Source organism: Colletotrichum phormii (assembly GCF_030913505.1).
Source record: "Colletotrichum phormii strain CBS 102054 chromosome Unknown BDP81scaffold_6, whole genome shotgun sequence".
NCBI classification, from domain to species: Eukaryota; Fungi; Ascomycota; class Sordariomycetes; order Glomerellales; family Glomerellaceae; genus Colletotrichum; species Colletotrichum phormii.
The window spans coordinates 604,653-619,763 of record NW_026851448.1 but is presented as its reverse complement, the minus strand read 5'-3'; the positions used below and the strand labels follow the sequence as shown (position 1 = coordinate 619,763).

The following is a 15,111-nucleotide window of genomic DNA, read 5'->3' as shown; positions in this document are numbered from 1 at the left end:
TATGGAAGTTGAACGTGGGCTTGTCCGAAAACCTCGGATACCGTAAGCTGACCTGCTGCATATCCTACTATATGTGACCGAAAGCGGTGAGCCGCTGGCTTCTCTCATAAAGGAGAATCACGGCTATGGTCTGTCCTTGCAAGCCTACCTTACCCGGGGGAATACGACTAATGCTTTCGCCTAGAAATCATCGCCATTCGCGTACCAGGGTAAAGCCATCGATACCACAGAAACCGGCCACTCCGACGTTGTCAGCACAAAGGTCCGATAGAGGACGTGATGAAGTCAAAACCATTGCCTTGATACAACTTGAACTCCAAGCATGATACCATTTAGTCGGCAAAACTGCAGGCTCCTGGTTTCCGCTGCATGCATTCAGTTGGCTCATGCCGGATAGATCCCACCCCCGAGTGACGATGACCTCGTCGGCATATCTTTGAGCATCAAATGTCCCGCGCCGTTGCTCTATCCCTATAGGAAGCAGCTAATTAGCTCTCGGGCGACGAGGTGACTTGACCGGCTGCGCCCAGCAGAGAGTAAAGCCTGCATAGACAGTACCAAACAACCAATAGGTTCAACTCCATGGTAGATTCAGCCCTTGGAACGGCATCTCGCCCGAAATTGAGCCTCATTGGCTAGTTGAGTCTGCTGAGTTTCGTCAGGCTGCAACGGAATGAGGACACCCAAAGTTCCTCATATCCAACCAAGACGGATCTGGTCAAGGGTTCATAAGGGTCTTCTTGTGTAACGTTGACAAGAGCATGAAGGATACGCATGTCAGCTGGCGATTGTTCAATGGTAAATCTTGACACGATGTCCGAACCTCGCCTTCATGCCAGTGATGTGGAATCAGATGTGGAATCAAGAAGGGTCTTCAGTAGGTATTCAAGTTGTCCAGTCAATCGCTGCCTCGAAAAAAACATGCCAATTTGGATGCCGGGTAAGAAATGATTGGCGGACTTTCCACCCGGGCGATATATGCCACACATGCCACACGGTAGGGCTAGAAAGGGTCCAAGGGAGATGCCATGCCCGGCAGCTGTTAGTCCCACGGCGCTACATCCGGCGGGCAGGAAGGGAGCAAAGCCATCAGCAACGCGGAGCCGGGCGTTCGCCCGCCCTCTAGCTCGAGACATTCTGTCTCGGCGCCTGGCCCCCTCCGCCGTGGAATGCTCGGCCACGATGTCTTCGAAGCCAACCTCCCTGCACTCTTAGGGCTCCGCGATATGGCCTGATTGGATCTCGTCCCAGGCACTTGGATCTGGCGGATGGGATGACCAACTGGAGGGGGATTCAGATCAATAATCCGGAGAGGGCCGCTTGATGGTCCTTGAAGAGGACGTGTCCAGCAGGTGCCGTCCTGTTTCTCGAGAAACATATTGTCTGAGCTCAGTCCCCAAGTGGCTTCTTGCTTAAGAATTGACTCGGTTTAGGACGAAGACGTGGAAAGGTAATCTGATAAGATGGGTCTAACCCCATCTTGAATGTCCTAGGGCCGTCTCACCTCGTAGCATCGCTTCATCAGAAAAGATTGGATTTGCGAGTCGTTATAGGAACGTTGCTTGTGACTTGAGCCTAGTAGCGGACGTGTCTTCAGAAACGTCGAATGCGGTTGGAGGCGCACCGCGCCAGCGGCTCTCTGCGCCTCGAGACGCGATCGCCAACCAGCTCATAAGGCGGCTATAACGGGTGTTCGAGTGTGTGTTCGTCTTCGGATTCGGCGGGTGTGAAGTGTTTTCGGAAACGCCAATGTCGATCCCCTGCTCGTTACCCCCGCCGCAGGTATCCAGCAAATGGAGACGTGCGACAAGGAGAGGAGGATCTCAGGCCCGCACTGCTCGGTCTGAGACCCTTCAGCCAAAGGCACGGTACCGGACGGCAAGAGTGAGAGGCAGCCGGGAAATGTCAGACTCTGTGGTTGGCTGCACAGTGTACGAATGGAGTAGGTATTTGCGGTGAAGCGGGCAGCCGTCGTGCCGTCAAAACGTGCTGCTGGTCCCCTGGACACGACTTTGCGGTTTGCACCGTTCGTTGTGGTAGGAATCCGCATGGTTTCGCCAATTGGGATCACCCCCCCCGGCAGCTTTGGCGGACAGTGGACTGGGCCAAGGGGTTCGACGGTGACCTCCCTCACCTGACGCTGTGAAAAATCTTACCGTCCCGCCTCATCATTTTCCCTCTCCCATCGGTCGGGAGATCTCATGGATCCTGGTCCTGGGCGCCAAGGTCACGGTGTGGATGGTGTGACCCGTGCAGAACTAGCAGCGTCCCCTCAGTTGCGTCATAACGGGGCTAGCGTCACTCTCTCGATGGGACAGGCCGGCTTGGAGTTGTCTGCTAACTTCAGCCTCCATCAGCAAGTGTGCCATTTTTGGGCCATGTTACCACTCGGACGTCCATGATGATGATGGTGATGATGATGGCTTCAAGGTTGCTTGAAAGCTTCGTGTACTTTAATTTTAGTTGGCAACCTGAGAAGCGTAAGTTCGGCGCGAGCTGCGTCACATCCGCCGGCCGCATGCTTTGACAGCATCCTAGTTGTCCGTTTGGCGACGTTGAACCCTTGGCGACGCCGTGGCTCCGTCCAACTTCTTGGTTTGCCGATCTTGGCGCCGGATGGAATGCTGTCCGTTTCGGAATCGGCCTGGGACCGCTGAGCCAACTCGACTAATTGTGTCCTTACGCTGGAGTATTCCGGGGACTGGGCGGTCCAATCGGCCGACATGTCCTTCGCTGAGACCCCTTGCATGGCCCGGATGGAGGGGAACGCAGCGTAAGGTACGGTTGGGACAGCACGATGCCGTGTGCCCGTCTGAACTATCCGTACAGGCAGCATGTAAGCTTCCTTTGGCGAGGGAGGTTATTAGTCGGTTCAAACCGAAGCGCGGTTCCAGATGGCTGGGTTTCGGCTGCTATCAGTGCTCTCTGGTCTGCCCTATGTTGCGACGCTCTTTACGCAATGCCTTCTAGAAAGCAGAGAAAGGTTACCCCGGACGATAGATTGGGATCATCGAGATGCGCTTCAAGATGGGCAGCCTGGGTTACACTGTGGAGGAAATTGAAGGGGACAGGCTCGAAAGTGTAAAACACAGCTTTGTGTATCAGTCTCTATCGACATTGATTTGCAGTTCTCGAAGTCATTTTGATATCTCGTTATTGTGTGTCTGGATAATGCTGTAATCTCTAAACTGTTGAGGTCGTCCATGTATCCGTAGACGGGCGAAAGCGCACCGTCTTCAGGTGGAAGTATTGGCCGAAATGGGACAGCGGAGTGTAGGACCTCTTGTCCAGGCAGCCTGGTTTGCTCGTTAGATGGTGGCAGAGCGGCAACACTCAGAGGCCCGTTTGGGACATCTTGAGCAGATCCAGTTAATCAAGGCTGGCCAATCTGGAGGCAGCCATCGCGGATCGTTGCTGTCTTGGTCCTCAGGATGATGGCCGGGCGGGTGGTGCAGCAGGCCGGTCAGGTTGCCAAATCCACCGCCCATCACACTGGCATCCACTCGATTGGCGAACAACGACTTGTTCAGTGTTCACTTGGAGCACAGTATGAAGGGTCTTCGTTCCAGGTTTGTCTTTGTCCGAGAAGTTCTCCCAGACCGTTGCTCCGTCTCTCCCCGCACTACAGGAAGGACCCTTTACCGCCGAGAGTTGAGATGGCATGCATCCCAGGACTCGGCGAGACAAGATAATTTCTGCAACTGTCTTTGCTCTCGTTGCTCTTGTGAGGGAACACAGCGCGAGAGGAATCATGTGTCGCGGAGACAGCCGGTCGTGTTCTATTGGCTATTGAATTTCCGGATGCCAGTCCGTCTTTTCGGGTCGCAGATAAAGGTGGCTTACTCGAGCACGAGGTTTTCAGGCCGACAGGGTCTTTGAAAAGAAGACATCGCGCTGTGTGGCACGCAGCTTGCTGGTTGTTTGTCCGCCGGAATTGCTTTTGGGGCGCCCAAATGGCCCCCAGCGCCGGATAACCCGAGTTCCTCATTGTCTTGGACTCCCTATGCGTGGTGGTGAGGGACGACCACCGTGTGTGTGCGAGCGAGCGAGTGTCTTTCGCACGCTACTCATCTGGATCGCTATGTGGGTTCAGACCAGGAGTTGGAGAGTCAGGATGCGAGGTGTTTTCAGGTCAACACGACACAGAGAGCAAGGGTCCAGTCCAGACTCCCAGAGCAGCAGTTCAGAGCCAAGGTGCCATTCCCCTACTAACGAATTGTCAGCCCGTGGTAAACCGTAAAAGTTAGTTCCCGCGTAGTTAAGGTAGGTTGCAGACTCCGTATCCAGGGACCAGCCAGCAGGTTAAGCCAAACCTTGGCCTGATGACTTTGCAATGTGCACTGACAAGCTCTGTGAGTGCATATCGTCTACGTAAGGCGCGCGTAGGGTGCCTTGCAAGTTGGGACGAGTGACTCTAGTGTAGACGTGCTCTTAGCTCCGATCATTTTGATCTATCGAGAAGATTGAGTGTCGGAATCTGGCTTGTCTGGGTTGCATGTCGCCTATTAGCCCGAGCTTTGTCGGCTAGTCGAACCGGGGAAGTCCTGACAGGTGCAACACACGACACGATCAGGGAGACGTGGACGGTGAGAGTGTGGTGGAGACCGTAGATGAGGTTGAAGTTGGTAATACCCTATGACAGCCTGAGGCACATAGTAGCAGTCGGTGACAGTCGCATCCTTTCTGCATGTTGTAGAAATGTTCGGTCTGTTCGGTGGCGAGCCGCAGTTATCTTTGGACCATCTGTCTGTGAGCATTGTGGTCGTCTGTATGTTGAAATTGGCTCGAGAATCGTCCGAGACGAGAAGGGCCGGTTGTGGTGGCATTAGCGTACCGAGGTACTTCCGGATGGGAGAAAAAGCGTGCGTTCAGGATAAAGATACGTACCGTGGCAAGAAATACGTACCGATCACACCGTCAGACGTGCCTTCCATGTTCTGAGAACAGTGTGATGTCATTGTTTCCAGCACGCACCGTATCTAGGCCCGCGCAGCCGGCAGCAACTGGGGACGTCCCAGGTGTGGGGTCAGCCGTGGACCCGAAATGGGCGAATCCCAGGGGCGGAAAAAAGGAAGACCTGCTTCGTGCGAGCACGTACACTGTCACACTGTGAACAAGGGCTGATCCATGATGAGCATGTCTCTTGTCCCCATCGCAGCTTGTCCACTTTCAATGCAACCACAGTTGGCACAGGGTCAGCAAACTGAGCCACCTCCACCACCAAACTGCGCGAAGACTGAAGTTGAACGAACTGGGACCTCGAATTCGACAATTCGCGACTCGGCGACCAGGGGCTGGGGTTCATTGACAGTCCAGGGCTGCCAGATTGCCCCCCCCCCTTTGGTCCTTTTACCGTGTTTAATGAGGTTTCCGGGTTGCAGATTCGCATGCACAGCAGCACAGCACTATGATCACCATTCACATTTCCCGCTTCTCACGCGCTGCTTCAGCCCTTGGGCCTTGAGATTCAGGATTCGGGGCTTCAGGCGTCAGGCTTCTCCCCCGTCCATCGCCTCGCCCTCCGCCCGCCGCCCCACGGCCCAGGTCGCTTTTCTGCTTCCTGGCAGCTCCTTCCTAGCAGCCTGCCGCCCGCACCGCACCCGCGTTCCCTTCCCTTCCGCACCGCGCAGGAAATGCAGCAGGACCAGCCGATTGAGAGATACTGAGACAGCTCGCCCGCTTATTCCCGTTCTTTACGCAGTATACGAGTCTTTGTACCCATACCCACTGGAGCGACTCGAACGAGGGATCCGTAAGGTACGGGCACAGGGCAGTGGACACAGGCTCAGGGTCACCGTCCTCGTGCTGGCCTATTCTCCCCACTCAACATCTCCAGTTAGACCCGTTTGGCTCGAGGTTATCATCCACCCATTCTCAGGACTCTCGCCTCAAGAGCTCAAGAATCAACAGATAGATCAGAAATAGGAATACCCGCCGTGGCACCGATGGGTGGGCGCCCTCTTTCTGACAATACGGTATACACAGACGCTGAAAGGATTGGCACAGGCCAAAGTTTCCCTTTCCATCAACCTCGACATCGGATCCTGCCAGGCTCAATCTCAACACTGCAGTCCACAGTACCTTAGTACCTCAGGTTACCCCTGTCGGCTTGCTCCCGCGGCTTTCTCTCGTCCAGGGCATCATCTCGCTCGCATCTCTCATCACCGTGATCTTATCGCGCCTTACCCCCAAATTGGTAGTGAGTGCTTCTTTGTATCATTGAGACTGGGTGTCTTCTTCGCTCTTTCGCATGGGCGCGCTGATGTTCTAACCTGCGATAAGGTAGCCGTTCAAAATAGGAAAAGAAGAATACAAGCCATCAAAGACGGCGGCGGCAGTGGCAGCGGCAGCACGAGCGCGAACGGCACCACCAAATACCTCCACTACCTTACCTAGCAATACTCCGTACCGGATAACCTGTCCGTCCCTCTGAACAGCGATTTGCATATGAGGCAGCGCGCTAATCTCACTCGTGGACACCCAACACCACCACCGCAATCTCGGTCGCACGTCAAGCCAGCACCGCACTGGTGCTGCACCGCGCATCCCAATACCCGACCTACCATCCCACCGTGACCGTCGAGTCGAGTCTTCCCATCTGAATCCCTCCCATTTTCAGACCCCCAGACGCTCAGCACGCACACATACACGCACACGCTCATACGCACATACGATACGCAGGCGACAGACGCAGAAGCAGGGCAAGCAGAGCAGTCAAAAAAAAAACCAAGCATATCCAGCTCACCCCCATTCCCTGTCGCCGCACCCAAGTCACCACACGTCCACACCCCCTCATCCTTGCCCCCTTCCCACACCCCCGTCCGTTCCCGTCCCCGTACCTCCCTCTCCCTCGTCGGCCGGGTCCCAGTCGAGTGCGGTACGAACCAGCAGTACGAAGGTACCCAGCAGCGCCAAAAAAAAACCAGAACGAGCACCAAAAACGCACCAGCCAGGTCCTGCTCCACGTCGGGGCCTGCCATCCATCCATCCATCTGGTGCCCTGCGCCAGTTCCCAGTTTCCTAGATCTCGTCTTTTCGACTCCGCGAAACCTCAACTTCTGCTCAATCGAGCCGGCGACCCTTTCTAACGTCTCCCACGACTGCGCCCTCCCTCGATTCTAGCGCACTATACCGAACAAGGCATCTTGGATACACTCCGGCCGCATATCCTCTTCTAAGGCCTCTCTGCTGTCTTAGATCCCTTACTATCTACTTTAGCCCCCATTCCCCCAAGCGACCGCATCCGGATACCGTCACATTGCTGCGAAAGCTTCGGTGGAGATTGGCCTATTTTCACTTGACGCCCGTTCTATTCCAAATCCTTGTATTCGTCTGGACTCTCAACCCGTTCTGCAACGCCCTGTCGACGAAGAATTCTTCCCTAGCGAACGGTTGATTTGTTCTGCAACCTGGGAACCGCTTTGAAGCGACCTGTAGTCCTGTCGAAATTGCCCATCGAACGATTCTACAAACTCCCCATCGTCGTCCATATCGCCCGATTGACGATACAGGCGCGCATCGTCTATCAATCTCCCTCTCTCTCGATCTCGGCGCCCATCATGCCCGAGCCCGATAATGTCGCCGCCCAAGGCGGTGGCAGCAACTCGAGCGATTTCGTAAGCCCGCAACCCTTCTTTGAGCCCCATCAGACGCTGTAAATACGTTTACTAACTTTCTGTGCGCAGGTTCGCAAACTCTACAAGTTCGAATTCCCCTCGACACTAGCCATGAACCGCTTGCTAACAGTTGCGACAGAATGTTGGAGGACCCAGCCTATGCGAACATTGTGAGATGGGGAAATGAGGGTGACACTTTTGTCATTCTAGAGGTGCGCTGAACTTGGAATACCGCGGTGGGACAAGGGACTGGAAGCTGACTTGCTCCCAGACTGACAAGTTCACCAATGATATTCTCCCAAAACACTTCAAGCACAGCAACTTTTCAAGCTTCGTCCGACAGCTGAACAAGTATGACTTCCACAAGCTGCGTCGCAATGACGAGAACAACGAATCGCCTTATGGGAAGCAGGTAAGGGACGAAACATCTTCAGCCGAGCCTACATTGCTGACAACGCATGCAGGCGTGGGAGTTCAAGCACTCTGCTTTCCGGGCTGATAGAAAAGACAATCTGGACAATATCAGACGAAAGGCTCCGGCTCAAAGGAAAACGCAGCAGACGGAGGACCAGTTCACTACTAACCAATCCATCAACCTGTTACAAGAGACGCTCTTTGCGCAACAACAGCAGGTGCAGGCACTGCAAGAGCAAGTTGCCGAGATGGCGCGGACCAACAAGACGCTTGTCCATGAAGTCCACACGATGCACAAGATCATCGACGCCCAGCGACAGTCGCAACACGAGATGCTCAACTTCATGTCGCATGCTGAGGACAGAATGAGGGGTCAACGGTACCCTGGACAAAACCCGCAGATGAACGGAGGCGCCATGGACGATCAGCCTCCTGAGCTCCGACGCGCGAGAGAGCTCCTTTCCAGTGTAACAACCAACGTCGGGTACGATCGAGAGCTCGAGAGGCTCAACGGCATGTACGCGCAAAGCTCTCCGCCCGATTCCGCCTCTTCCCTCATGTTCCAGCCCGGCCAGGCGGGAATGCCACCCATGCTACCCGAGCACATGAACATGCGCCACCTCGTCTATCCTGTAGGTGAGAACGTAGGCATCGACCCATTGTCCCAGGACCACTTCAACAATATCCCATACACGCTGAATTCTTTGCCAATGAACGACTTCCAGGCTCCACCCGTCGTTAAGCCGGAACCCGGACCGGCCACGCCAGCTCCTGCCGCTGCTGCGCCAGCACGGCCGCCGTCAACGAACGATAAGGGTCTGTGGGGCAACAAGAAGCCGCGAGTGTACCTGGTCGAGGATGACAGGACGTGTTCGAGAATCGGATCCAAGTTCCTGACGCAGATGGAGTGCATCGTCGAGCTTGCTGTGAGTCTTACCTTTGCTCAGATGGGCAATTTTGGCGGTAGTCGTGACATGTGATACTGACTAGTGACAGGAAAATGGTATCGACGCCGTCAACAGATGCAAAGAGGTTCCATCTGGCCATTTCGATCTCATCTTCATGGACATTGTCATGCCGCAGATGGATGGTGTATCCGCGACGCAACTCATCCGCGAACTTCACCCCGACGTCCCTGTTGTCGCCATGACCTCGAATATCCGCCCCGAAGACATCAGCCACTACTTCAACTGGAGTGAGTTTTCCATCGCACTTGCGTACGTGAGCAACAAATACTAATTTGTTCCCCCATCAGGCTTGAACGACGTGTTGGCCAAACCGTTCACCAAGGACGGCATGTTGCGCATTCTCCGGAAGCATGTGCCACACCTCCTGAAGAACGCTCCACCAGATGAGCTCGCCGTAGGCCACGGCGCGGCCCAGCTTCACGCCAACAACAACACCAACAACATGACGGCACCACCGATGAACCCCCAAGTCAAGTTCGATTCCACACCTGGTCAGTCACCAGCGACGACAGCGTCGTGGCACTCGCCCGCACAGATGCATCAGCCATCACCGAATGTGACAAACATCGAGACAGGATACCCGATGGCGAACACTGCGCAAATGGTAATGACGCCAACGTCCGCTCAGCGGCCGACGTTCCAGAACATGCCTCCTGGTATGCAACAAATGCGTGTGCCTGATCACATCGTCGGTGATGACCGACCAGAGAAGCGCCAAAGGTTATACGGACCGCAAGGTGGATACGCTTAAACAAATAGTTCGCCGGTGTTACTAAGCGATCCTTCCTCCCATCGTGCTAAACGGTGTGATGTCGAGACATCTCCCAGCGGGTACTGAGCATCGTATGAAGTTGAAGAGGGGGAGGCCTCTAGGCCTCCCTCGCGCGTGATTTTCGCATCGCCGTCTTCGAAAACCCGAGGACAGGCTCAAGACAACTGTCTTATCTCAGGAAGGACAGGACAGTTGCATAGTAGTCGATGTTGCATTCAGCCCACATACCCCAGAGAAGGCGACTGATGATGTCCCAAGAGAGGACATGTCGCCAATCGGGTGTCGGCATGGGTTTAACGAACGAAGCAGAGTCGGTGACAGCATCCGACCTTGCGAGGAGAGTTTCGGTGATCGGAGTTGGTGGAGTATCATGGTTCGCATTTTGGAAACCCTAGGTGGTGAAAGGCGAATTTGAAAAGATATCTGCTTTCAGCTACACGGGGCATATGTTAACCCATCGTCATAAATATACCTTGCTTCTTTTGCCCTCACTAATGAATTGACTTCATGGAAGCGATGTTGAACAAGATCAAGTCGAAGAGTTGCGGGACGTGATACGTTTGGTGATAGCAGCACCAACCCAGCGTTGTATGTCAGCACGGGATACTCGGACCTGCTGCGCCCACAGTGCCTGTCCTCTGGACCTTTTTCAGGACCCTGATAAGTGAAAAAGGGTTCTCATGCCTCCGTAAGCCTCCACCGTATAGAGGGATTTCTTGGCCACAGAGAGAGCCCAGACAGGTTCACGCCAGATCTTTAGGGTGCAGGACCCCCCCCCCCCCCCCGATCCATGCGGGTAGGACGCGCAGTGTGCAGGCGGGAAGCTTTTCGGGAGGGGGTGGTGGTGGTGGGTGTCTGTGTGGTTGTCGCGGTTGCGGTACGGTACGGTTACCCCCCCGCATGGGATGGGCGAGGTCTAGGCCCGGCCGTGTGGCGCCGGGTGGTCTGATGTGCCGGGGTCCCTGCCAAGGAGGTCCGGAACGGTCTGGAACGTCCCTTTTTATTTCTCCTCCGCAACTGCGTGTTCCCACGAATCCACCATCCACGAGGGACCGAGGGAATCCAGAATCTAGATTGGACTTTTTTTTTTTTTTTCGTTTGAAAGTTGAAGGGGTACCGCTGGTCCGCTGCTGCTGGGCTGTTGCGCCTGCGCCTCCTGGCCCACACCACGACCGTTGGGATTCTCTTGCTCCTCTTTCTTGGGTGTCTTGCGGGTTTCCGGAGATTCGGCCGGGGATGGTTGTGGTGGTGGTGAAAGGCGTCGGTTCGTAGGGCCGGGTGGATGGGATTCTGAATTTCTGCTCCACGGGATTTGTCGATTTGCCCACTGTTCTATCGATCTCGCACCGTGACTGTGAAGAGGTTGACGGGTAAGAGGAAACAATCCCACGGTGGATCTCGACACGAGGAAAGAAGGATCTGGAGAGATGATCCGGGAGATCGGCGAACATTGGGGGCGGCGGGGGGGAAGAGGATGATCTTTCTGGGGTTTCACGTTGAGAAAGGGCTCGTACGGAGTAAGGTCGAGGAGCAGAAGAACAAAAACAGAAGGAGTGCCTGCGAGAAGGGATGCCGTCTGATGTGGGAAGCCACGAGAGTTTATGCTGCTGCAGGTTCTACCATCCGTTCGTACCTTGGACGACACAATGGGATGGGAAGGGGGGCTGGCAGGCTGACAGGCTGGCCGCTGGCAGTCTGGCCCATGGGCCGAGACTGGACTCTTGTTTTCGTAAGCGGCTTGTGCTTCTCGAGCTCCGAGGCCGTTTGATGGGAAGTCCGGGCCAGACCACCAGCCAGACCACCTAGCCCATGACGGGGTCCAGACTCCCCGAGGTTTGCTTGCTGACGTTTGATTTTCTTTTGGGCCGCTAACTTGTCAACCTTGTGTCGCTGCGGAACCGAGCCAGACCAACCCAGACCAAGATGGGATGAGATGAAGATGAGACGATGGCCTCCGGACCTAGAGCGAGGTAAGCAGGTGGTGAAAAGGTGGCGCCGGTTCTTGGCATGTAGTTCAAATGACGGGGGGAAAAAATGAAGCAGGGCGCGGGAGGTTTCCGTTTGACTTCGTATAGATGCGCGAGAGGCTTGCGCTGTATGGGTTTCCTGTATTGCGGTTAGCGGGGAGAGGACGCAGAAGAAGTTTGAGGCTAGTTTGGTCCAGTTCACCTGCCCGAGATGTTCTGGGGGTGTTCTTACCGACTGAAGCAGACAAGGTTCTCATTAAAACGGTTCGGGTGACCGGTGAAAGCAGGCAAGCTAGACGGCGAAGCGAGGCGACCGCGGGCGAAACGGACAGTCGACCAGTGGACCACCACCGTAAATCCCGTAATCCGGTAGACGGCGACATCGTAATCTATACTGTGCTACTGTTAAGTTTTTTTTTCTGCATCCTGCAAGGCATGGGAGGGGCAGGGCACAAGGAAGGAAAAGAATGGTTTCGTTACAAGGGGGGAGGGGAGAGGGATGGTCGCTGCTGCTGCTTTCCTGCAGGGTGCGGCTAAGTGTGGGCGAGATTGCGGTCCATATGACGAAGGTGGTGTGAGCTTTTTGGGATTGTTACACACACACACACACACACACAAACGCAGACACAACTTACACGCACTTATGTGTATGCGAACCACCACCACCACCACCACCACCGCCAGCCGCTTCACGGGAACTTGCAGTGGCCTGGGCCCAGCCCTTTTTGTCCTTGTTGGATCGGTCTAGACTTTTTCTTCTTCTTTTGAAGGCTGGCGCGCAGAAGTATTTGTTGTCCTGTTTCCTCCTGTTGCTTCTTGTTGTTTTGAGAACCAGGGTTGTGGTTGGATTGCTGATTGAGAGCTTCGTTCCGCATCTGCCTACTCGATGTACCGCAGAGAAAGCGCAGGCTGCGCAGCTGCGGCATGAAAGGACCAAGACCGAACAGAGGCATCACATTAAAAACAATTTGATGCTTAGCGAACAGAGAACGGATGGGTTGAGACAGGTTTGCCTTGAACTTTGTACTGTCATTCATCGTCTTGGCGCAGATGCAGCAAGCTGACGAGGGTTTCTGAGATGTGATGGAGGATTGGAAAATGCTTATATAGTGGGCTTCGGGCCGGGGTCAGCCCTCTCAGAGTGACAATGTTAGGAGTCTCTCTCTCTCTGTCTAGGTGTGTTAGGTCTGTTCGTGGTTCTTGTACCACTCATTATTGTTTCTTGGCAGTGAAAGGGGGAAGTCCGAGCGTGTTCCAGTGTTCCAAGAAACACATAGTCACATACCCAGCCGCAGATTCAATCTGAATACCAGCCCGCCGGTGCTGCCCTTGGTTTTTCTACCCAGAACAAGCTCGTGGGGGATGGCTCTTGGGCGATCAGTCAAGTGTCTCGTGTTCGAGGCTGGCTGGGAGGCCCGGATGGGTGTGGGCTAAAGGACCGGAGAATTCTCCGTGGCAATCTCCCGGAGACCCTTTTACCCCCTTCATAGATTTGTGGGAACATATCTGCCTGCTTGAAGTTACAAATTCAATCTCTCTGGATTCTGGGTAATATTCTGCCCATGCGAATGGAAGGCAAGTATGGGGCAAGGGGTGGATTGCCTATTCGTAAGAGAATACCCCCTTTGACACACATCTACACTCAAAACCACAACCTGATTCAGTATGGCATTTTTCAAGCCATACGGGTCTCTCAGTGACAGTTTGCGAGACAGGTGTAAGTCACTTGCAAAAAAAAAAAAAAAAAAAAAAAAAAAAAAAAAAAAAACAGTACGCCAACCGTGGGATGTCACTGCCTGCCTTCCCAAACGCCTCAGTACCCGTTGGGTAGAAGGTATTGGAAACACACAACGTCTTGCATTCTGTATATGCAAGTGCAAATAGGATTTCACTAGACCCTGGATGTGTGTCTACTTGGTATTCGATCATGGTGAAAAGGGCCATTTTCGTCCTCTTCGAGACACTTTGTGTAACGTCTTGTTTCTCTTATGGATGCCTCGCCATCAATTGGCTCATTTTGCAACCAGACAATCGTGGAGTTTCGGCAGAGAAGCATGCCGTGAGGTCAAGTTTCCCACCTTAGCTATTAAGCGCCTGTCTCTCAGTTACACCAGTCTGTACTTTCTTCTCCGGAGTCTACCTAGCGGACCGTTGTAGAGGACCTTTACTTCGATATCTGCCACATACGTTTGTATCGAAAGGAGGCAGCCGGAAAGGACAAGGTGAGGATAGACCAGGTCATCTGCAGGTTCGCTTGTCACACGGCCGTCGGCCGTATCAAAAGTCCAACTGCATGGCCCGCTCTAGATCTCATTTTCGAACACAAGCAGGCAACACTGGACTTTGTCGTTTCGATTCCCTCGTAAGACTAAGAAGACTTATTCGCAGCTTCATGCGTCCATATTGCCCCCAAGTCTAGTACTCCGAACTCGTATCAGCATGTCTCAATGCGACCCCAAACTCTCTTTCGGTTCTGCATGTAGTGAATCTGAGTCTTGTCGTCATGGAGATTCTTCCAGGCTTGAGACTACCGTCAGCCATGAAATCCAGGGTCTGATGACAAAGTGACAATTCTACATTTCCAACAAGCCTCAAAAGAAAGAAATAAGTGAAGAAAAAACATGCGATGGTCAGACCTGCGTTAGGGGTTTCCCATATCATCTGATGGCCATAGAGCCCAAAGTCTCTCCATTAGCACGTACGGGCAACATACCCATGGGGAAACAAAAGGGAGACTTCCAGTCAAAAACGGACTAGCCTCGTACATGAAGCAAGCATGAATTATCATGCACGTCTTCGGAGGTGGGATGGGCGTACCTAGGGCCAATCACACAAAGCCGCTTAGTTCCAATCACTCACTTCCTCCCTTTCGTGTAACGGTCTGGGCCCAACCCCCCCTAGATAAATGCTCTATAGCTTTAATAATTGAAGTGGGTAAGCTATTTTGATAACGGGCGATTCGATTCTTAATAGGTTACGATTATAAAGACACTTCTATCAAGCTATTTAATGTCTAAGAAGTCTATACTGTCGTGGATCATCGTGATCATATTGTTGTCTATGTTGTGTAGTCTCCTTTCCAGATGCAGCCAGGAATATCCCTCATCTGAGGCACCTGGATTCCTGTATTTTCATTGGTTGGTCTCACCCAGATTATTATGGGTCCAGATTACTCGGTCTGGTCCGAGCATACCCGCCCAATTCCACTTCCGCACTTCAACATGTACCGGGGGTGTTAACGGGAGGGATCCTAAAGGCGTTGTGTTACGGCCAGCTAGTCGTAGGGGTAGTTTGCAGAAGTTGAGGCTGCGGAACTGGTAACAGTAATCGTAGTCGTGGAATAGTTTCAAGGAAACTATGTCTGTCAATCGTAA

At 53.7% G+C, this 15,111-nt stretch overlaps 4 protein-coding genes across 4 annotated transcripts; 3 read left to right on the top strand and 1 right to left on the bottom strand.

Moving 5' to 3' along the window:
• Positions 1 to 7,559: 7,559 nt before the first annotated feature.
• Positions 7,560 to 9,749, top strand: BDP81DRAFT_459420 (HSF-type DNA-binding protein; the record flags this gene model as incomplete). Its single annotated transcript, XM_060593537.1, has 6 exons — positions 7,560 to 7,616; positions 7,766 to 7,828; positions 7,888 to 8,028; positions 8,081 to 8,956; positions 9,027 to 9,225; positions 9,286 to 9,749. The coding sequence occupies 6 exons, from the start codon at positions 7,560 to 7,562 to the stop codon at positions 9,747 to 9,749; spliced, it is 1,800 nt and encodes a 599-aa protein (XP_060447383.1).
• Positions 9,750 to 10,361: 612 nt separating this feature from the next.
• BDP81DRAFT_191239 (uncharacterized protein) lies at positions 10,362 to 11,656 on the bottom strand. The gene has a single exon (XM_060582409.1). The coding sequence runs from the start codon at positions 11,219 to 11,221 to the stop codon at positions 10,514 to 10,516; it is 708 nt and encodes a 235-aa protein (XP_060447382.1). The 5' UTR covers positions 11,222 to 11,656; the 3' UTR covers positions 10,362 to 10,513.
• Positions 11,657 to 13,639: 1,983 nt separating this feature from the next.
• BDP81DRAFT_422634 (uncharacterized protein) lies at positions 13,640 to 13,887 on the top strand. Its single transcript, XM_060590011.1, has one exon. The coding sequence runs from the start codon at positions 13,665 to 13,667 to the stop codon at positions 13,818 to 13,820; it is 156 nt and encodes a 51-aa protein (XP_060447381.1). The 5' UTR covers positions 13,640 to 13,664; the 3' UTR covers positions 13,821 to 13,887.
• Positions 13,888 to 14,581: 694 nt separating this feature from the next.
• On the top strand, positions 14,582 to 15,097 carry BDP81DRAFT_191186 (uncharacterized protein). Its single transcript, XM_060582408.1, has one exon. It carries the CDS (start codon positions 14,747 to 14,749, stop codon positions 15,056 to 15,058), a length of 312 nt encoding a protein of 103 aa, XP_060447380.1. The 5' UTR covers positions 14,582 to 14,746; the 3' UTR covers positions 15,059 to 15,097.
• The last annotated feature ends 14 nt before the right edge of the window (positions 15,098 to 15,111 follow it).

Excerpts from the sequence above, each read along its gene's own strand:
- BDP81DRAFT_191239 (XM_060582409.1), bottom strand. The coding sequence starts at position 11,221 with ATGTTCGCCGATCTCCCGGATCATCTCTCCAGATCCTTCTTTCCTCGT.
- BDP81DRAFT_422634 (XM_060590011.1), top strand. The coding sequence starts at position 13,665 with ATGGTGAAAAGGGCCATTTTCGTCCTCTTCGAGACACTTTGTGTAACG.
- BDP81DRAFT_191186 (XM_060582408.1), top strand. The coding sequence starts at position 14,747 with ATGTCTAAGAAGTCTATACTGTCGTGGATCATCGTGATCATATTGTTG.